The 23,383-nt window shown below is 32.8% G+C and overlaps 1 protein-coding gene across 2 annotated transcripts; it reads right to left on the reverse strand.

Annotated features, from left to right (window-relative positions):
• Positions 1 to 2,221: 2,221 nt before the first annotated feature.
• Positions 2,222 to 15,379, reverse strand: LOC129291002 (3-hydroxyisobutyryl-CoA hydrolase-like protein 1, mitochondrial). 2 transcript variants are annotated; one of them, XM_054928079.1, is made up of 14 exons: positions 15,208 to 15,379; positions 15,041 to 15,121; positions 13,366 to 13,434; positions 13,179 to 13,242; positions 10,439 to 10,518; positions 7,263 to 7,346; positions 6,687 to 6,771; positions 5,876 to 5,961; positions 5,666 to 5,787; positions 4,399 to 4,459; positions 3,642 to 3,740; positions 3,417 to 3,518; positions 3,297 to 3,338; positions 2,222 to 2,549 (listed from the first exon to the last, which is right to left on the reverse strand). In XM_054928079.1, exons 1-14 carry the CDS (start codon positions 15,328 to 15,330, stop codon positions 2,430 to 2,432), a joined length of 1,218 nt encoding a protein of 405 aa, XP_054784054.1. In that variant the 5' UTR covers positions 15,331 to 15,379; the 3' UTR covers positions 2,222 to 2,429. The 2 variants fall into 2 exon arrangements, 1 of the variants encoding a protein (XP_054784054.1); XR_008588604.1 differs by lacking the exon at positions 2,222 to 2,549 and having other exon boundaries at positions 3,317 to 3,338; positions 3,417 to 3,523.
• Positions 15,380 to 23,383: the final 8,004 nt, after the last annotated feature.

A 23,383-nucleotide genomic window follows, 5' to 3' on the forward strand; every position in this document is an offset into this window, starting at 1 on the left:
TTCATTATTCGCTTGAGCGAGACATGAATGAAAATCAATAGAGACGTTGATTTTTTTCTTTTTTCTTTTTTATTCCTTCCTTCTTTGAATCCTCAATCGGTTCCCAAAAAGGAAAAAAAAAAAAAAACACAAACTGTACAGACTTCATTCATTTACTTCTTCGATTTCTTTCTTTCTTTCTTTTTTTATAAATTTTAAAAGGCTGAATAGGTTTCTTTATATATGTATATATGTTATCGGTTTTTTTTCCTAAGCTTTATATCTATAAACATGTATGTATATATAGCACTCCTTTGCGTTTATTTTCCCTGAAATTATACTTTAATCAAGCCATTATATTCGAAATTTCAAATAGAAAAGTAGTATTACAACATCTATTTCAATTCTTGTATTTGAAATTTTAATTTTCTGGCTCTATAAGATAAATCCTATGCTTGATTAGTATTACATTAAACAAGAAATTCTTGATTGATATTAACAGTTGTATTAGGAACTTAGATGGAAAATGAGGATGCAGTTCATTAAAGAAAGGAAAGGAAAGGAATCTTGATTATTGTTGGAAATTGATAAGGACTACATAAAAATATTATTTATACGTGATACTCATAAGAACTCTTCAGCTGGTGTAAATTTTTAGAGTGGCTAAAAAGGATCTCTACTAACGATCCCAACGAGTAAGTATATGAATAGCAAGGTGAGACATTTTGTTTTCACCTTTCTTATGTTTTCTAGCCTTAATTACTTTCATTTTTCCTTGTTCACTTGAGAAGCAAACTCCAAATTTTTATCTGTGTTCAATGTTTCTAGATGATGGGAAATTGTGTCAATGTTCTAAGTCTGATTAATATTTTTGGTTGTTACAACAATTTATAATTTATTGAAATTAAATTATATGTTGATGATTATGGGTATTGATAATTTAAATTTAAGAGACATTTGTATATTCCTTTTCAATTCTTTATAATTTCTCCTTTCCTTTTAAAACCAATTATAATCCCAAATTTTATGATTTTAAAAAAGCAAATTGATTTATTTTCAATATATGAGTTTTTTTGACTACTGGTCTTTACTTAATTTTATTTATTTATTTTTGCTTGTGATTCATGTAATTGTATGGTTTGTGTAAATATTTATAAGTGTCCATGATATATTAGGTAAGGAGATTATTCCTCACCATAAGTTATATGATACATGACATATTATATATCACATAAGTGACGTGGTTATTCCCCATCATGAGTTTTATGATACATTGTATATTATATATCATGCAGGTGAGATGATAATTCAACATGAGTTGTATGACATGTTTTACATTATATAAGTGTTGTATATTATATAGGTGGAACGATTATTTCCTACCAAAGATATTGGAATGTGTTGATGAAAAGTTTTGTTATAATTGAAAGTCTAGTAACATTTGCCTTGTATGATGATTGGATTCATTACAAAATTATTAGAAAGTAGTATCTTGAACATACAAATTATGAATGTGCATTCTTGATCATAGTAATATTTAATATTTTCTTAAAGAATTTGTTTGTGAAAAACTCGTGTGCCTTCTGCTTCCTATTCGTGCACCTTGTTATTTTACACTTCACTAAGTCAGTGGTAGACTCACCCTGTAATATTCTATTTTACAAATCAATAAATAGTTGAACAAAGTACTTTGGTATTAAACATTGTGGACGAAATATTTAGATAGGATAGGTCAGAATAAAGATAACGTGGTATCCCATGGTGTTCGACTACTATGGGCCGATTATAACTTAAATTTTCAGGTTGTGCCAAAAATACCCTTTAAGCCAAATATAAATTCCTTAATTTTATCTAATTTAAGCTCGACCAACTTTAACTTGACATGGTTTTTATAAGCTGTAAACCAAATATATTATAAATCAAATTTCTAACATACCACATTTGCCTGTGAGAGGGAGGCGATGTTAGCAACTCAACATGTATAAGCATAATCAACTCAATTTTTAAATATTCACATCACTTTATATTTTTCCAGATTTTCAATGCCAACACCAAAGACAAATCAAAGATCGGCCTTCTTGCAAGTTTATATGGTCCTCCTTTCCTTAACTCACACACACACACACACACTATATATATATATATATAACTCATTTTGTCTGTTAATATTTGCCGACAGTTTTACCTAATCTATCAAACTAAAACCCCTGATACCACGCGTTGCTGGAAATGGTACATAAAATTTTTGTAAAAGATGAGTTATATATAGGAATGAGACTACGTTCAAGGTCATGAATTGTTTGTCGCTCATCTTGTGTAATAAAGCCAAAGCTATTTTACTATCCAGAGGCAGTACCGACTACAAATTTGCGGCTTAATAAATGACAACTAAAGACCAACGGAGTTCAATTCTAGAATTATTTGAATGGAGACGTAGGGAAACACACTTCTTAGATAAAAGCTTCTCGGATTTGTGCAGGCAAGTCTAGACCTGGCTCAGATACACTGACCGGCAAGAAGTACTGATCCACCATATCATCAGACACCTTGTCCAACGTAGGAGGGTCCCACTGCATATTTTGCAGAGGGTCAAAGCACATAACGGAATTCCACCAAGATAAACCAGAAAACAAGGATCGATCAAATTTACTTTTGAAAGAAATTGCTTTATAAATGTTTTTTGGGAGATACAAACTTAAGATCCCTTTGGTTGCTAGAAATGATTGGAATGGAATAAATTAAAAAACAAAATAAAAAATGAATTAAATCACCTTCTTCTTTCATGGTAAGCATGATAACACTAAATGCGAAAATCATCATACTCTCCAAAATTATCCTTATCTTTTATGAATATAATTCACCTATCCCTTTTTCCATTTTGATCATCTTATTTTTATCTTTATTTTTTCACCCCATTCCACTCTATTCCATTTCTTTCAACCAACCAAACAGAACCTAAAAATTGAGGGAGAAGGCCGAGGATTACTTTCACGACAATTTCTAACAATATATTGGAAACAAAGCCAACTTCTCACTCTAAAATATACTCTCTCTAGTCCTTATTTATATAATAACAACATTCCTAATGGTTCTTAATACAAGACCTCTTGTTTCAAGTATTAATTTTTTCCCTAAATATTATTTAACTAACTGCTTCCTAATTAATTAAAGAACCTTCTCTAATTAATCAACTTCTGAGGATAATTCTGATATTTTAAAAGCACTAACTAATTTTAATTGAATTCCTTAACCTATGTGATGTTGTTAATAGGTCTTTATATAATAAGAATGAGAGGGAGTGATACAAAAACAGGTACCTTTGGTGCCATGTCTTTGTCCACCATGCGTGCCCGCACACCCTAACAAGAAATTCAAATCATTTTATAGCTCCAAAAACTGGGTTTGCAGTCATTACAAGACAATAAAATGTTCTATACCTCACAAAAGTCACCGGAAATCTGCTTAGATATTCCTTGTAATGACATGTGGTACTCACGTGACAAGCACTGATCAAGAGTCTGAAATCTACCTTCCCTTATCTACACTAGTTAATGGATGGATTGCATCATAATCGATAATAGCGGCTGGCTTCTTCTCATCAGAGAATAATGGGGCGGGCAAAACAAAAGTTCAAAGGGTTTATGTAAGGAAAACAAACTCACAGATCTCAAGGCAACCTTCAAGCTCAATGGAGAAGCTTCTTTAAGTCTATTCAGGGTACCTATGCACCAGGCATCATTTGCTTGATTTGCCTCAATTGTCTACAAGAAATGAAGGATAAATAAGAATCAACAAAAATAACAAAAGTATACCAAAGAGTGGTGTGGTGTCATGCTTAAAAATCTGTAAAAGCTATTGTAAGGAAGATCAAAAGAATGAAAGAAATTTTGCAGAAGTTTAGGGTCTAATTTTCGTTATTTACTTTTTGTAGAAGCTCAGGGTTTAATTTTCCTTTGGATTTCATAGATTAGATAGAAGCAGTGTGTTATATACATAGACAAGAGAAAGATCCACACTCAAATAACTCACTGATGAAGTCTATCTAAACAATTTTCAAAATAAATCTTATCCTAATCAAAATAGAGTAGTCCCATCCAAATTAAAATAGAACATTTAAACTAATTCCATTCGTGAAGAAATGGTATCCAAAAATAACTAAAATACAAACAATACTTAAGTGAAGTTAAAAAAAAAAAATTAAATAATTCCATTAGAACAACGGTAATTTCCAACATTTTTTTTCCCTTTCTACTATTCAGAATCTGTAAATGACTTGATAGAAGCAAATATTTAATAGTTGAAATCCTAGTCTGCAAGTAACACAATATCTGAAGTACTTATAGATTAATATACTTCTGCGAAAGGTCTCATATTCAGTTTAAAAACGTTCTCAAATACAAAGGAAGATGCAAATCTCACCAAAGCATCAACGATCTCTTCAACTGTATCATGGCAAAAGCATTTATCTATAATTTCAATCCTGAAGTAAATAAATAAATTAATAAGGTTTACTTTCCACTAATATAGCATAAGACAAAAATATCAACTGAATGCCCTAGTTTATCATGACAAATATTATACTGCTCTGGCTTTTTAAGAAGTTAGTGATATGAAAAAGTCTTAGACCATGCAAAAATATGTGTTGGTACAAAATCCTACTATGTTTTCTATCAAAAGCACAAATGAGATGTTAAATAATAACTTTTTAAACTTGCTATAGCTATGTAACATGACAAGGCATAAAACTTAAACTTGTATGCTTAAAATAACTGCTTTTTGCACCTTGTTGAAAAAATGGAGAGTGCCTTATCATAATAACTCAGGAAAATAAATCATATAATCTCTGTAGTACTGACTCAATTACAAGACAGTTCTTGAAGTTTAATTAGGTGCAACTCAGTCCCTCAAGTTTTTGTCATTTAATCTATTGGTCCCTACACTTATGACACTGTAACAACTCAATCCCTAAAGGACATGAAACTTAAGGGACTGAGTTGAATGAGTTAAAGTACATGAATGGATTTGTAACCAAGTTAAAAATATAAGGATTAAATAATTAATTTTGCCTAATAACTATTTGGTATAAAATTTACTTTGTATTAGTTATACTGAATCATAATTAAGCAGATGTATCACTTGATTAGAGAAATTGTGTTTTGCCCAGAAATATAAACGTTTTTGCAATCATACATACATACATCCATATATAAATGCAGGCACGCATGATATGTATGTAGTGCAAGTGTGCAATGCATGTGTTGTGTGTGTGCGTGTGTGCGTGCGTGCATCACACACACACATGAACGTATGTATATATGTATAGATGACAGTACAAAAAAACCTTATATGGGTACACATGGAAATAAAATTAAAATAGAGAGGTGATTTTGGCACTTTAAATATATAATAGAGCTCACCCAAAAGAAAATTTATAATAGCCAAATTAGCTTTTAACAGAATGTCATATAAAGTTCTTGTGGGCTCTGCTAATGATAATCTTTGGGGATTCTGTTGTCTGATATAGAGGGTATGGAGGATGCTTTTAAGCTAGTGCAAGTTTTTTTTTTTTTTTTTTTTGGCTTCTTTTTCTTCGACTGATATAGGAGGCTTTCCTTCTATAAATTATTTATCAACGATGAGAAAAAGGCTGTCATCAGATAGCATTGTTGAGTGAGACATGACAAACCTTTGAAGTGCAGTTCTACTATCTGGGCGGACAAGGTCGCCATACTTTTCTAAAGTGGTTTCAATGACAGAAGGATCATCCGTAACCAATTTCCCCAGCTGTTCCTCAAGTAATGGAAGCCTCTGTAGGACAAAAGAAACAATGCTTTTAATGTCATATACCCTGGCGAATATAAAGAAAAATAAATAACAAGCAAGCAGCGTACTGAACTGCGCTTAATGTATAGTGTGTTGCAAGCCCACAGTTAATCATCTCCACTCCATTGAGTTTTTCCCCAGTTAAACCCAAGTACTCACCTGAAAACAAGGATAACTAACAGTTGGGATGGGAATTGGGCATCTCAAATTCAACTTTCATATTTCCTACATGCGTCTTTTACAATTTGAAATTTACTTCCTGAAAACTTGGACCAAAAAAAAAAAAAAACAATGCCCTATTTCCAAAAAAGGATCAAATTCAAGTTCAGGTATTCTAAAGTAACAAGTTACAATAATAAGGATCACACCAACACCAGCACCAGTCACTCTTTCTTAACGGTTGTCATTGGCATAGACCACTAACAACAGCTTAAATGTCATTTGAAATTTGAACAGAACCATCAACTTCTAAAAGCTGCAGTTTCAAATTGCAAATGTCCGCAATCTACATCCACATAATATAATTCACAATTAAATTCTGATTCTCATAACGGCTGCAGTTCCAAACCGCAAATGTCAGTGTAACATGCATGTACGTAATATAACTCCCACCCAATTCTGATCCCCATAATTATACTTCAACAAAGTCCTTTCATCATTCAGCCAACATGATATTTCCTTGAACAAGAGCAGCCTGATACTATATAAGAAAACACCATCCTCACAACTAGCTGCTATCAAAAAGTACATAATAGCAGGGCACAAGTAGAACTTCTAATATCTTTTGGGTTTAACTTCATGTAAACAGATCATGTACCGCGTTCATATACTTCAATAACTTGAAACATGGAAGTGGAAAATACATGATATAGCCATCATCTTACCTAAATGGCCAGGTAGATGTGAAAGGTAAAAGGAAGCTCCAGCATCAGGGTGAAATCCTATAAGAGTTTCTGGAGTAGCAAAAATCTGAAAAGTGGGATAAGTTACATTGGAGCTCAGCATATGCACTCAGTTGTATATATTCATGTCACTGGCAAATAAAAATGGAACAACTAATAGATTAGGATTCTCAACTGTATGTATATGTAAAAACAGACATCCTAGAGTTGCTGAGTACAATGATGTAATAGTGATCAATGTCTGCGAGATAAATGTGAGGTAATTGTGTACATTATATCATAATTTCCCTTGCACATATATGAGATGCAGTTTTCAAAAGGTTGCCAAGCTCCAAAGAATAAGTCAAGAATATTTGAGGGGTTAAAGCATCAAGCTTTCATGCTAACTCTGAAGAACAGATGAAGTTCTATAACAAGATCTCTTCTGTTTTCCATAGACGTCAGACTAATTGAAACTGTTTGATTACAACTACAGAATTCTCAACTAAACAATTTTAAGGATGGGCGACTCATTTAATTTAAGGATGTAAATATTCTAAACAATGCCCCATTACATACAGTTTTGTCTGTTCCAACCCGAAATGTTCCAGGGATTGAAATTCCTGCTCCACCACCCATGGTAATACCATTTAGAAGAGCTACCTGCCAAGGAAAAAAAAAAAAAAACAAGAGCTGTTTCATTGGCACCGAACTAATATGACCAAAAATTGAACCTTTGTTCTTTAATATTGTTTAAACAACATATAAACAGAACATGTGATGAATGTAATAATATTAGTCTGAATAAATTTTAATATTGATGTGAGAATAAAATATGTTGTTGGAGTTTAGAGGAGGAAGTCAAAATAATAAATATAAAATTTATATGCCAACTTTGTATGAGATATTAGGAAAATCTAGTAGGGTGAGAAGAGTTTACTATTAAGAGGATTGAAGAAGTTTAGAAAGTCTTGCAAGTTAAGGGAATAATTAAATGTGCTACACCCTAAGTAAATAACACAATTGAACTTTTGTGGTCATAATAACAGTATGTCAGCTTTCGATGCACAGTAAACAACTCTTTCAACAACAACAAGAAACAGCCACCTCATCCTACTAAGTAGGATCAACTATATGGATTGCATAAAGCCGTTGTGCTATATCAACAACGAAGCCTTTGGGTATATTATTAACTAAAAGGTCTCATTTAACAACTTCTTTGAGTGTTCTCTTTAGTTTTTCTCTTTCCCTTTTTACAGGGCTCAAAACTATTTACTATTGATCCCAAAAAAGAAAAAAAAACAATCATATATTTTCTTGGTATCTGATTACTTAATCACTTAACTTTAGCTATCCCTCCTTTCTTAACAAGTTTTATTCCCAACAGCTACCTCTTTTAACACTTTCGATAAAACCAGAAAATTACAACTTATAAAGGTATAATTATGCATCTTTCTATTTCATATATTTGTCTTGGCATCTAAAAAGAAGTTTTATCTGAAATAAATAGTTACGAGAGAGGAGGATAAGACATCATTCAAAAAGACAGTCCACAACTTGCATAAGAAACTTCAATGATAACTGCCAAAAGGAAAAAGATAGGTATAGATCAATTCACAGTGAACCAAAATGATATTTTTAATATAGAAAAAGAAAAATAGTATATTAAATAACGCTGTTGTTTATATTGTCATTTCAGCAATCAGCATGAAAATTTTAGCAATGATTAATTGATAACAATGCCTAATGCAGGAAGTACACAACTCTTTTCTCCTTCGGAATGCCTAATTTTGTATGATCTATAAGCTTCAGTTTCCTCTTCCTTCTTTATTAGGTTCTGTATCGGAGTTTGTGAAATAATTACTCATTAAAAAGAAATTGAAGGCACTAAGTGTGGTCACGCATAAATATTGTTTTGATAGTCACTAATTTGTAAGCCTTCTTCAGCCTTTCAGCAGATATATTAATGTTCATTACTATCTCCACTACCTTTTCACCCTCCCTGTATTTGCTTTGCACGAGATGCTACTAGCAGCTTAAGTTGTAAGACTCTGAATATAACATCCTTAGAGGTGATCTACTGTCAAAATTTAAAACTTGGAATTTTAGCTAGAAAAAAGCACTCTTAGCAAGCTTTCTTTCCTAAAGATTAATGCAATGTCTAGTACGTAGAAAGTGTTTTGTAGATAAAAAAAAAAAAAGGGAAATGCACCTATCCCATTTTCTTTCTAGAAAAGACTTTTCCTCTCTTCTCTATCTATTGCTCTATAAGACCAATAATTCCATACATGGTAGTGAGTTGAAAGGACAAGAGAAAAAAAATTGGGATAATCGAGATAAAGTTGCTGAGATGGATGTACAAGATCCACAATGATTGTATACAAGAAGAAGACACGACATCTATTGAAGAGAAAATGATAAAAAATTATTTAAGATTGTTTTAGGATATGCAAAGAAGCCACAAAAGGATTATGTGATAAGGGTTGAGCATATTGTTTTCAGCCCTATGAGGAGATATAGAGGGATAATAAGGACATTCAAGAAAGTTTCGAATAGAATCTTATGATGAATGATATATTTGAAAAGTTGATTGTTGATAAAGCACAAATATATCCATGTGGCCGATTTCACTTAGTGGGATAAGACTTGTTATTATTGTTATATTCTTTTATAGTATCAACAATATTTTCCTACATGTTATAAATAAGCAGTGGAGATATTTCACATAGAATTCAAGCAGGGTGGTGTAATTGGAGAAAAGCTAAAGGAGTTATTTGCGACCGTAAGGTGCCTAATAAACTTAAAGGAAAGTTTTATCACACTACTATCAGACCGGCAATGTTATATAGTAGTGAATGCTGGGCTCTAACGGGACAGCAAGAGCATAAAGTTGGAGTAGCAGAGATGAGAATGTTACGATGGATGTGCGGACATATACGTAAAGATAAAATTCGAAATGAGCACGTATGCGAAAAAGTGAGTGGCACCTATTGAGGAAAAAATGGTAGAAAATCGGTTGAGATGGTTTGGGCATGTACAAAGAAGATCAAGGGAGGCACCAGTGAGAAAAGTGGAACATATAACTTTGAGTCCGATTAAGAGAGGTAGAGGAAGGCCTAAGAGAACACTCTTGAAAGTTGTTGAACACGATCTCTTAATTAATAATATTCCTAAAAGCTTGATAAATAATAGAGCACAATGGCGTCTTGCAATCCATGTAGCCTACCCCACCTAGTGGGATAAAGGCTTGTTGTTGTTGTTGTTGTTGTTGTTATAAATAAGCACAAAATCACTATTTTCAGTTGAGAATCCAAGCCTACTAAAAGTACTTCATCAGTTATTATATGACTCTAGATTTCTTCAAGCTTAGGATCATATATTAAATAGAAACTAGCTAATTGTCAATTTTGTTAAAGGAGAGGATCAATATTTCAATGACTTTGAATCAACACTCAAATGAATAAACAATAAAAATTATTGGAAGGATTATGATTTAGGATCGCTTGAAGAGAATTGCCTATCTAGGAACTATAAGCAACATAATAACTAAATATGTCAACATGTTTAACCCTTTAGCCATGATTTGAATCTTGTTAAGCCAATCCCCTGGATTAAATTATGCCAGGAGTTCCAAAATCAAGTTCTAGCTGAATTGGTGGTCATAAGTAAATCGATAGATGTTTAGATCATAGTTATATATCTAATAAAAAGAGAATATAATAAGCTATCATTAATGCCTTAAATGATGTGCTCACATGTGGCTTCAAATATGTACCGAGAAAGTAGATAAAGCTATATATCGTTCTAAAAAATTCCTTACAACTTTCCAAGTTCCCTGCACAAATTGAAAGCAATAGATAAATATCTAGTTAACAACAATCAGAAAGTTGATACGACCAACACATGATGAGAAGAGTAAAAATTGAAGAAAAAGAAAAGAACATCCTAGCATAACCAATTTTCATAAATAACTGTAGACACTATATTTTTCTTAAGCTTCCTTCAGCCACAAAAGCATAAAAACAACAAGCCTTGTCCTATTAAGTGAGGTTGGTTACATGGATTGTACAATGTCATCATGTTTATCAACAACAAAATTCTTCAAATATATCATTTAACCACAAAAGCACAAACTAAGAAAATTCCTTGGTATTGCTTGACCCAAAATATTGTAAAAACAGATTAGGAGTTGGAAATTCTGCTCTCTTCCTCCCTTATCAGATGCAGCACCAATAAAAATCCTCATTTATTTTCACCCATTGAAGTATACTGCTGCAATTCATAGCTAGTATCAACGACAACAAAATCTAATCAAACATGTCAAAATGAATGAACGCGAGATAGATATGCCATGAGGTAATAACACATTAATTTACACAAAAGTGCAATTGAGTGTTTGCTTCAACTGAAAAATCTATTTCAGAGAAATTGTGTTTTGAAACTGTACAGAGTGGAGATAGGCATTTAAATAGGGAAGAAATAATAATTTTTTAGAATTATAATTAGAAGAATAAGGATGGAAAGAGTAAGACCTCATTGGAAATCATGAGTATGAATATAGTTGCAGAAGAGGGTCAGTCAACTAAGAGGGAAGCCCAACCTAGATTAGACTGAGTGCACAAGAAAATTCAACGGAGGATCTGAACTAGTTATGATCAAGTCATTAAAAAAGGGCCTCACATGTTAATTAAGGCAAGCAATTATAGTTCCATTCTTTTGAGTAATCCTAAGATTTATTGGAAACAGAAAAACAACAGTAACCAGTACAAGTCATTCACACCAAATTAAGGCTTTGCTTCTGTGTGGGATGAGACAATGGGGAATGGATGTAAAGGAGAGAGAAAAGGCTTCTTAATATCGTAGGGTCTTCAGAGACAAAATTATGAAGTATAGGGAAAGATTTGACTATTTTGCTTTTACCTTTTATGAAGCTCCTATGAAATAAACTGTATCCATTTGTCATTCTGTTTAACTTGTTTGAAAGCAAACTGCATGGATTAGAGGAGGGAAAGTATCTCCAACATTTTTTTCCCCTATCCTCATTTTCACTTTTCCTTTTTCCTGCCTAACACTGGAAGTTTTAAGTCCTCATCATGACATTTATGGAAAATTTATGGAAAAATTGGCATGACAAAATTTCTTACAAACTTGCAACTTCTCCAGAATTCAAAACAGGTTATTAACAAGCAATTTAACAACTTCATGTTGCTTGTACTTTCTCTCATAAATTGATGCCAAGAATTGGTAACTCACATAATTTAGAAATGTCAAACATGGACATGTTTAGAATCAATTCAATTCAAAAGTTTAATATTATATGCTACACAGTAGTGGTTCATATGTCTACCACTCCCCGTCACACAAAAACTGTTTGTATTTGAATACTTAAAAGATCTATCCACAAATAAAACAACAGCAACAATAACAAGTTTTACCTTACTAAGTGAGGTCGGCTACACAGATTGCATGATGTCATTGTATTCTATTAACAACCAACTCCTCAAATAAATCATTTACCAATAGGTCCCATTCCATAACTTCCTAGAGTGTTCTTCTTGGCTTCCCTCTATATTTCTTTATAAAGCTAAAGACCATTTGCTTAGCCCTCCTCTCGGGCACCCCCATAGCCTTCTTTGCACCGGTTTGAATACAATAATTAATACACCTTATCTTTTCTACCCACATATACCTAGTGAAATTTATGTTAATACAAGAATTGGAATGGGAAAAATTGATCTCTTGACCAAGTAATGCAAAGCCTCTAAAACTTATAGTTTGGTGTGGCCCCTATAATAACCAACACTTAATAAGTTTCAAATCAGGTTCTAAATAGATATAATCCACTATGATGCTAATAACAATGAGCTCGGATTCCTAAGAATATAACCTAGTAGATGTTGTGTAATTGTAGTTAGGTAGTTAGTTAGAGTTACTTAAGGGCTGTTACTGTCACTAGCCGTTAGGGGTGGGTGAGGAGTAAAAGCCTATATATAGGAGGTTACCTATGTAAATCATATGCTTATCCAGATTACAATAATGCAGTGTTCTATCCATTGAACTTCTTTGTCTTTCTCTTCTAGCTCAATCTCTCTGCAACTTTCTCTCTTCTCTGTTCTTTCCTCTATTCTCTTCTATCTCTCTCTTTCAGAATTATTCTTCTATAATGCACAAAGGGATCCATACACACACAACCTTGGGTCTTGCAATATTTATGGTTGTTTTTAAACAAGTCCTTAACAGAGTAACCAATCGATTCAACATTAATGTGCCTTATCCTTTGATCTTTAAAGATCTTGAACATATGATTTCATAATGTCATCCTGATATTCAGTACTTGGTTTAAATGCTATTCCCACTTCACAAGATATTCAAGGCCATTTTCTTGAGATAGACAACAGATTAACATACATTTTAGAAGCAATGAATGACATCAAAGATATAAAATTAAGCATAGGCAACGCATCATCTGATCCAAAACGTAAATCTTTCTTTCACCTTGATTTAGCAAATGGTAAACAGCAACAATATCTCCACCAGCTGAAAATGCCCGGCCCCTGCCCTTTAAAAATTTAAAAATAATGTGTAAATGGCACATAGCTAGATATGTGAATGGACACGACCTGTCATCATTTTATACATTATATTTTAGACAGAAAGAAAATAATGACAATATTTTTATTACCTTCACCATCACAAAACCAATATCAGGATTGTCTTCCCACTTTTTGTAAAGTGTATGCAGTCTAGCTGCCTGAAAACCAAAAGAATATCTATGACCATGTAACTCCCTATTAAGTGTCAAATTATAACATAATCATTAAATTAAAAATTTTGATACACAGAAAAGGTGTAAGCTTTAACCCAATATAGAATTGTAGAATAAAGCTGTGCTAGGAGAGCTAAAGACTAATTTGACAGTAGGAGGGATGAAAATGGAAACGGTGTAAAACTTTAAAGGAATGGAAAAACTTCCATTTCCCACTTTAGGCGTTTGATATAAATAAGGTGAGAGAGGAAAATTTTGAAAGGTGATGTCCCTCCTCTCGTCTAGTAGAACAGTTAAAATAAGAATTGTCATAGGTCAATTGAAAAATGGCTGAGTTTCACATTCATTATCTCCTTTTAACTCTAGCACCTCCAAGCCATATATTGTGAATTCCCCCCCTCCCATGTTCACCGCTTCTATCAAGTACAATAATTAACTAACTTGTCCAACACAATAAAACAATATAAATGTCAGCAAAGCACCATTTAAAAAAAAACTGCATTTCAACATAACTTAATTTAACGAAGGAAACTAGATGACTTCATGGATACAAAAATTTAGTACCGAGAGTTAGCCTGTTCATTCAAGTCAGTTTTATACAAATATCAAAAATGTCTACATCAGGGATACTCTTTGACTCCTTTTTTGTTTGATCTGGTCCTAGACATTTTGACTGAGCATATTCAAGAGGAAATCTTCAAATGCATGCTTTTTATGGATAATATAATCCTTATTGAGGAGATAAGAGAGAAGATTAACTGTAAACTTGAATTATAGAGGAAGACATTAGAGTCAAAAAGTTTTTGCCTAAATAGGAGTAAGATGGAATATTTATATTGTAATTTTGACAAGAGGTCAGTGAGTAGTAATTTAAAAGTGAAAATTGAAAGATCAAATTATACTTAAAGTGAAAAAATTTAGATATTTGAAAACTATTACTCAACATAATGAGGAAATTGATGAAAATATTGTACATAGAATACAAGTTGGGTGGCTGAATAACAAAAAGACTAAAAGAGTTATTTGTATCTAATATATTTAAAGAAAAATTTCATTGAACTGCTATAAGACTAGCAAAATTATATGGTAATTAATGTTGGGCTTTTACGAAACAGTAGGAGCATAAAATTGGAGTAATAAAGATAAAAATGTTGAGATGAATGTGCTGACATACATGTAAAGATAAAATTTAAAATGAGTGTATATGAAAAAAAGCGAGTGTCACAGAAAAAAAAAAGATAAAAAATTATTGAAAATAATTTAAATATATATAAAGAAGACGCAGGAGTTATCTGTGAGGAGTGTGAAAAGCTTTTAGTTAACAATAATTCACATAGTTGCCCTTAAGGCGTGTTATTGTTGTTGTCATATCACAAACGTCTACATCATGTCAGAAGACACAATGATTGATTTGGGCTTATTTGGTCCAAGGGAACATTTCAAGATAAACAGTTTTACAAACCGAGATTAAACCCAACAACCTAAAACAAACACACAAAGACCCGATGATTTCAAATACTAGCAGATAAATCATAAATACATGCGCACACACCAAACGATGACCGCGGAAAGGTAAATTATGGAAACACACCGTCATGCTATTGATGGCATTGAGAACTGAGGGTCTATTGAGAATCGCCGTTCTAGAAGCTGATTTTCCTTCGACAAGCACCTAGAGAAGAGAGCGTGAGAGTAAGAATTTCACGAACCACTGGCACAACGAAAACCGAGAGAAGTTAAAGACTGGAAAGAGCTCACTTCATCGTCAACATTGTCAATCGCGGAACTCTCCGGGACAGAGCAGTGGCTTCTGTAGCAAGTGAGAATGCGCGAGCTGTGAAGACTGCGTCTTAGTAACGAAACTGCCTTGGAACTAGCCATCGTCCCTGCCGACGAGCTCAGATTTTCCAATCGCCCGGTAGTTTCCTAATATGTGTGCTCTATATCTATATATATAAACACACATGATAGTAAAGAAATTTCTCGAGTCTCACGAGAAGCACGATTCTTTTAAAAAAAGTTGGGAAATACTATAAATAATAATCTAATTTCCATAATTTTGCTAAAATTTTTTAAAACTTATATATTAATAAATTTTGAATTGAACAAATTATTTTATTTTTACTAATAGGTTATGATTTCTTATTTAATTTTTATAATTTTTTAAATAAAAATTATTATTACTTAAATAAAAATTGTAATTATGGTTTGTTATTTTAGAGATTTGTTTTTCAATAACAAAAATTACACTTGTCAAGTTGTGATTTTTTATTTAACTATTACAATTTATAAAATAAAAGTTATTATTCATTAAGTAAAAGATGTGATTGAGACTTGCTTTTTAATAATAGAGATTACATTTAATAAGTAGTAATTTTTTATTTAATTATTACAATTCACAAAATAAAAGTTAAAAAAAATTACAATGAGGTCCCACAAATCAAACTTAGATACTCCAAGGTCTTATGAATAAGGAAAATTACTATAAAATTTCATGGTCCTTAGGGGTAAATAATTTTGAATCTAAAAAGATTCATTTGCCCTTGGCTGATTAAAAGGAAAGAAAAGAAAGAAAGAGGAAAGAAGATCGGTTTTTGCACGTGATAGAGGTAAGAGCAGCTAAGATGCATCTCATAATCGTCCTTGAAATGGTGTACAGAAGGATCATCTTATAGCTAGAAGATGAACCCATTCTTGCGATCATCTTTAGTTTAAGGTATGTAGGAGCTTGTGAAGGAAGAGGGTCCACGTTTGAACATTTTTACACCCAGCTTTGGGCTTCAAATAATCTAATAGTGTAACCTCATAGAAGTAGGTAAATGATGAGATTAATTTGCATATACTCCCTATTAATCATTTAATCTAGTGTTTTATGATTTGTTGGTAGAATAGGGTTGTCTCTTTCTCTCTTGATAGGTATATAAGTTATGGGTGGTCTCTCTCTCTCTCTCTCTCTCTCTCTCGGTCAATATGTCTGTCATGGGTGGTCATTGAGGTTGCATTTGTAATAGTGTATTCAAGAATTTAGTACTACTTGGTTGAGCTGATGATTCTATCATGAGATAGTAAGATATGTTATTAATAGCTGAAGCGTAAGTTGTCAATATATTATGGGTAATTGTCAATATGTTGTGTGTTGTGCAAGTTGAGAATACCTTGTATATGTTGTTAATAGATGATGCTTAAGTTGTTAATATGTCATGGGTAATTGTCAATATATTGTGTGCAGCATAGATTGACAATATCTTTTTTGTGTTGTTAATTGCTGAAGTTTAAGTTGTCAATATGCTGTGAGTAGTTGTCAATATATTGTGTATGGTGCAGTTGACATGAAAGATGGCTAGTGCTTCTAGGAAACATCTATTAGTTTTTTTTCATATAGGAGAAAAAATTACATATGATGACCAATGTAGTATGCAATATGTGAGTGGGAGTGTAAAACCAAGAAGTATAAAGGAAGGGACAAGTTATGAAGAGTTGAGAAGAATGTTATGAGCAATTATGGGGTTTAAAAACATTCAAAGTAACATGAAGTTCACACTTAGTATTGACAAAAGCACACTTATAGATTTTCTTGATAATGATGGAATAGAACATTTAATTAAGTACAATGAAGAAAGTGAACATGTATATAAGTTATGAATGAAAATGACATTGTACAAGTATCAATGGATGACCCAGATGAGTATCAACATGTGTAAGTTGTGTTAATTGTTTTTATTAACATAGATAATATTAAAATGTAGCATTACTAATATGCTCTGATTGTAATTTTCTAAAGGATTGATAATTTATTGAGAGGTTCAGAGGAAGGCTCTTTATCTCTACCTAGTTTGTGTCTTGAGATTGAAAACTTGCTATTAGAATGTGCTATACAAATAGTGCCTACACCAATACTTAAAATGAACTCAGCGAAATAGAAGGACTTGTTTGTAGATAAGGGCCAAATGTTTACCAATATAGCGGCCTTTAGACAAACTTTGTACAAGTATAGTATTGGGCACAAGTTTTCATATAAGTTTAAGAAGAACAATACAAAAAAGGTTATTATTAAGTGCAAGGTTAAGGGATATCCATGGAATATTACAGCATATTCAATAAGAAGGCATAGTGAGTTTTTGAGGGTAATAAGATTCAATAGTGATCACATCCACAATGCATGGGACAAGTTTATTGTTTCACATCGAGTAAGGTCAGATTTAACTTCACTGATCATTGCTGATGCTATGAGGTCTACTATAGACAAGAGTACTAATGAAATTAGAAGAGACTTGTATAAAGAGTATGGTGTGTGATTAACCTATAGTCAAGCATATAGGGGAAGAGGAAAAGCATTGCGAGATATACATGATCTTTCATAAGATTCTTATATGATAATCCCTTAGAGTTATGATAGATTAAGGAAAATTGATCCAACGAGAGTTATGAAATGAGATGCCTTTGATAGCAACAGATTTGAGAGGTTATTCATTGTATACGAATGTTGTATTTCATGTTTTTTATAAGGTTGTTGATACATACTTTATATAGATAGATGCTGTCTAAGTAGTCCATACAAGGGATCATTGTTAGCGGCTTCTGCTTATGATGTGGACAATGACCTATTTTCACTAGCATATGTTATTATGAGTGTGGAAACATTTGAAGATTGGTCATGGTTTCCTAAAAATGTCAAAGACATCACAAGATTAGTTTAACATTAGTTTTTGATAGGCATAATGCCATTGTTGGGGCAGTGCAAGCTATTTTTGGTGGCAAGAGACATGCATATTGCTACCATCATGTGAAGGAAAATTTTACTAGGCATAATGTAAGTTTCCTGATAAATGATAGGATAACATTATAACAAATCTTGATGAATCATTTAAGGCTTGGATTGTGAAGGAGAGCAAGCACAATGTTAATGTTTTAATACAAGAGCATCAGAAGAAATTGGCAAACAAGATGTTGGCATCTAAAATGGCTATGATTCATTAGAAAGAAGGGGTAGAACCTAATATAGAGGCAAAATTGATGGATCAAGTTGTGAGGGTTGAAAATTTGCATGCACAATTTTATAGAGAAAATTGAATCTTGGTACAAACCTTTTCTCCTAATGGAATAATTTATTTGAATGTAGATATTGCAAAACATGAATGCACTTGTTTGGCATGGTAAATGAGTGGAATACCTTATACAGCAATAAAGCTAGTTCATGAAAATGTGTACACATCTGTGGATGAATGCTATAAGTTGATATCACAGCAGAAAATTTATACTTGTAGCATAAGGCCTATGTCCACACATGATATTCTATGTCCAGGTGCATTGACAGTGACAAGTATGTTAACCTAAACATTCTTAGAGCTATTGAAGACTAGAAGGCCTTTGAGAAGGCCTTTGAGAAGGCCTAAGATGAAAAGACATGAATATCAGTTTCAAAAGAAGAAGCTTCATTATTGTGGAAGATGTCATAAGGTTGGTCATACTTTCAAGACCTACAAGAACCCTAATCCATACTGATTAATGCTAGGAAGATGCAATGTTTTTAATTATGTAGTTGATATTTTTTTGTGACTGCATATTGTATTTTTTTAATGCATTTGAAGGTACAGTATATCTGTGCAGTCCATTTACTTATTTTTGGAATGGATTGTCAATATTATGTAAATGTATGGATGATGATGCTTTTACAACTGTTGTACATGTTGAAGTTATAAATACTGATGTAAGTCCTGTTAACAACGAATGAATAGGAAGTTGTCATTTTCCCTACATGACTTGTCAATCCCCCTTTCCCAGTTGTCATTTCCCCTTGGCCAGTTGTAAACAATAATTATGCATTTGCTTAAGTCTTTTTGACACTTAAAATATGGTAAGTTGTGAATACCCCTTACCCAGTTGTGATTCACCCTACCTAACTTGTCAATCCCCCTTTCCTAGTTGTCATTCCCCTTTAGTTAATCATAAACGATAATTGTTTATTTGCCAAGGTCCTTGTTACACCTGGAATATAGTAAGTTGTGAATGCCCCTCACCCAATTGCGATTCTCCCTACCTAACTAGTCAATCCCCCTTTCTCAATTGTTAACGATAATTTTTCATTTGCTAAGGTCTTTATCATACCTAAAATTTGGTATGTTGTGAATTCCCTTCACTCAACTGCAATTCCCCCTACCTAACTTGTCAATCCCTTTTTTCTCATTCCCTCTTGCCCAATTGTTAACGATAATTGTTCATTTGCCAAGGTCTTTGTCACACTTGGAACATGGTAAGTTGTGAATGCCCCTCACCTATTTGTGATTCCCCCTACCCAACTTGTCAATCCCCCTTTCCCAGTTGTTATTCCCCTTTGCCCAGTTGTTAATGATAATTGTTCATTTGCCAAGGTCCTTGTCACACTTAGAACATGATAAGTTGTGAATGTCCCTTACCTGATTGTCATTCCCCCTACACAACTTGTCAATCTCCCTTTCCCAATTGTCATTCCCCCTTTCCTAATTGTTAATGATAATTGTTCATTTGCAAAAATTTCAATGAATAAATACTATGACATAAACATTAAAAATAGTAATCACTGTTGAAATTAGCATTTACAAAGTACAACATCTAAAATTATAGACTCTAAAAACGTTATCACTATGTGTAATCAAGTAAGTACAGCTTTGGTACATTTACAAAATGTAATTTCACAATTAGCTTGAGTAGCCCTTTTATCTTCTCTTCTTGTCTTATGGGATCCTGATAACATATACATCACAATGGGTTTCTTCTCATTATTGTGATGATTGACAAGCCACCATAATAGTTTTACCTTCTTATATCGGAGGTCATCCTACGAGAATAAAGCAGTCATCAAAATTATTATGGGTTTATAGTTCGCAAGTTATACTTAAGTAGTTCACAAGACTTTCATACATTTGAGTATTCTAGCATCATATAACCGTCCTTATCCAAGTAAGAATTGTCCCATGACTGTAACCATATGATGTGTACACCATAAGAATGACTACAATTAAAATTTATGACAAAAGTACTAAATTAGCCAACTAAATAACAACCACAAAAAAATCAAACATAAGGTAAATCCATCAACTAAATAACACTCACATATCCTTCTACACTTGAACTTTAGGCTAAATAACATCTGGCTTCGTGTCATTATTAAATAAATTTGGTTTAACAATAAGGAGCATTTGGTGGAAGTAGTCCCTTTGTACAAAAGTTAACAATGTCTATTAACAATTATACATAAGGAAATGACAAGTCAATATGAGGTAATTGATAAGTGTAGACATACACAGGCATGTATTAGCTTTTCCTTTACATCTGCTTGTCCTAGTTTTTTCCTCTTCTTCCTAGTAGGCTTCTTGTCCTCTTTCTTTCTCCTTTCATACTCAGAAATACTAATTAATGAATCCAAGACATAGAAGTTCTTTGTCTTGATCTTGAAGACATAGCACCATTAATGACCAATGAATAGGGCAAGACCAAAAATGAAATCACAATCTTCAATATTATATCCTTGGTACTTAGGCTGTAACATCCTAAATTTCTTAATCCTAAGTTTAGAGGTTAATTAAGGGTGAAGTAGAAGTTAGTATGGGATTAGAGATTTAGATAATTAATTAGTATTTTGACTTGTTTGTGTGTTGTATGAATAAATATGGGTGATAGGAGTGTGTTTTGGGTTGAAGTAAGTGCACGTGGTGAGAATAAATCCCACTATGCCATGCGCCACAGCTTGTGCTGCATGTGCCATGATGCATAGACTAGAAAATCACTTCTTAAGTCATGCAATTGGGTGATTTTCAAAAGTGAAAATTTAGAAATACATGAGATAGAGAGAGGAGAAAGGTTAAGGAGCTAAGACAAGTTACTTTAGAGTAGTGGAAGGTAATTCGAATCGGTAACTTGCCAGGTAAGCTACGTATAACTCTTATCTTTCATTCTACACAAATTTCTCTAAAAATAAGTTATAAAAAATTAAATCGAAGGAATTTGAGGGGTTTGATTCCTACCCAATAGTAATAAAAGGTTCTCAAAAGTTAAATTAGAGCTTTATGACTGGTTTAGAGCTGAACAGTAGAGCTTTGAACCTGCAGGCTCAATTTTAGCCTTTAAGAGAGAAAGTTAAGGCAAAAATCTGATTTAAGTGAAATAAGACTGGTTGAGATGATGTAAAGTAGTAATTGGGTAGTCATGGACTTAGAATGGATAAATGAAAAAGAATTTATGGATGAATATAGCCCTAAGTGATAAAAATGAGTTTTTAGTCGAAATGGACTAAATAACTAAAATTTGTTCAAATTGGCATATCGGATGCTTGAGTAGAGAAAGGAAGCTTGAGATAAGCTTGTGTGATAGTTGAAATCCACGGGTAACTTTTTTAGTGACAGAAGGGTTGAGGTAACTGAATAATTTTCTTTGTTTGACTGTTTATTGTAACTATATGTTAGTATGCTATGTAGTGCATCAAACAATTTTAAACTAAGCATGTTTTACAGAATTAAGTAATTTTTGTGTGTGAAACAGCTTTTGATTGAAATAAGCATGGAAATGTGTGTTTTGTAATAAAAAGTATTATATGTATATGTTATGTGTCAGAAAGTGTTAAATGACAAATGGGAACCTTAAATGATTCGAAAAAGCATGATCATAGGGGTGGGAGTTCACCCGAGTGTAGGAGATGATATAAACCATGTGGTAAGGTTTTCTTAGTACCCATAAAGATATGGCTTGGGAAACAATTCTCCTTAGTGCCTTAAAAGGTGTGGTGTTAGAGAAGATATCCTTAGTACCTATTATGTGTATTGGGGGAGACCATAGTCCGTATTATGTGTTAGAACATCTTTGGCTAGGTGATTCTACCACTACAGCTAAGCTCAAGACTAATGAGAGTGTACATTTATCTAAGATGAGCCTACAGTTTCGTATCTAGGTGTTCGAAGGTTTGATTGGTAGAGATCATGCTAGTATATTATGCGATATGATCACATATCTTGAGATAACATGGAATCCTTTGTGATTGAGAAAAAATTAAGAAAGGAAATGAGATATGATATAAATGCTATTTTATGAGATTTTGATGATATACTATGTTTACTTTCATATTGTTGCATATGATAGTCAATAGGAGTGACTTATTTTATTATTGAGATTTTTATCTCACCCCCGTGGTTAGATGTTTACAGGATCAAGAAATGATCAGGGTAAGGGAAGAGAGTCTAGACCAGCTTGAGTTATGAAGTCATGTACTCTAAGGTTGTGTAATGAACTGAACTAAGATTGTATGTATATAAGTGTATATGAGTTGCCATAGAATTGCATGCATGTATTAAATTGAAATTTTGTGAAATCAACCCTAATGATGTGTATATGTGTTGTTTGAGACAAAGGGGCTATGATTTGTGCATGTTTGTGTTGATATGGTTGGTAGTGTTGGTGAATCTTAAGTTAAGGGACAAATTATGATGAAATGAGTAATTTGTGGCTAAGATTGTATTATGAATATGATTGAATATTGAGAAATAGCCAAGCGGGCTAAATTATGCCAAGAAATGGCAAAGTGTGTAAAGTTAGTGAATTTTGGAAATTGATTGTAGAAAGGTCAGATTTCAAAATATGAGTATGATTGTAATTAATTGTGGCTAATTAGGTGTTTTAAATCCTTTTAGACTTGGTTCAAGGCCTAGTATGATCTACTGAGAGAAAGGGATTGAATTAAGCGCGGGTGCAAAATTTTTTTAGAAAAAGTGATTTTTGCATCCAAGTGTCCAAATTTTGATCAGATCATTAGATTGTGTCTAAACCTATCTCATTAGTTAGTATGCGAGCTAAGCTTCGTGTGAGCACTTGAATAACTCCAATCAGATGTCGTATGTGAAAATGGCGCACGTAGGAAGTTTGTCATTTTGCTGTCAAAATGATAGTAGAAATTCAGATAGGCGCGCCA

The sequence above is a fragment of the Prosopis cineraria genome, unplaced genomic scaffold (assembly GCF_029017545.1).
Source record: "Prosopis cineraria cultivar Desert tree isolate PC_DT_omini unplaced genomic scaffold, ASM2901754v1 PC13, whole genome shotgun sequence".
NCBI classification, from domain to species: Eukaryota; Viridiplantae; Streptophyta; class Magnoliopsida; order Fabales; family Fabaceae; genus Prosopis; species Prosopis cineraria.

Coding starts and splice junctions, on each gene's coding strand:
- LOC129291002 (XM_054928079.1), bottom strand. CDS start 15,330: ATGGCTAGTTCCAAGGCAGTTTCGTTACTAAGACGCAGTCTTCACAGC. Junction 6,772..7,262: donor GGGTTGGAACAGACAAAACT/GTATGTAATGGG, acceptor CCCACTTTTCAG/ATTTTTGCTACTCCAGAAAC. Junction 5,962..6,686: donor ACATCTACCTGGCCATTTAG/GTAAGATGATGG, acceptor CCTTGTTTTCAG/GTGAGTACTTGGGTTTAACT.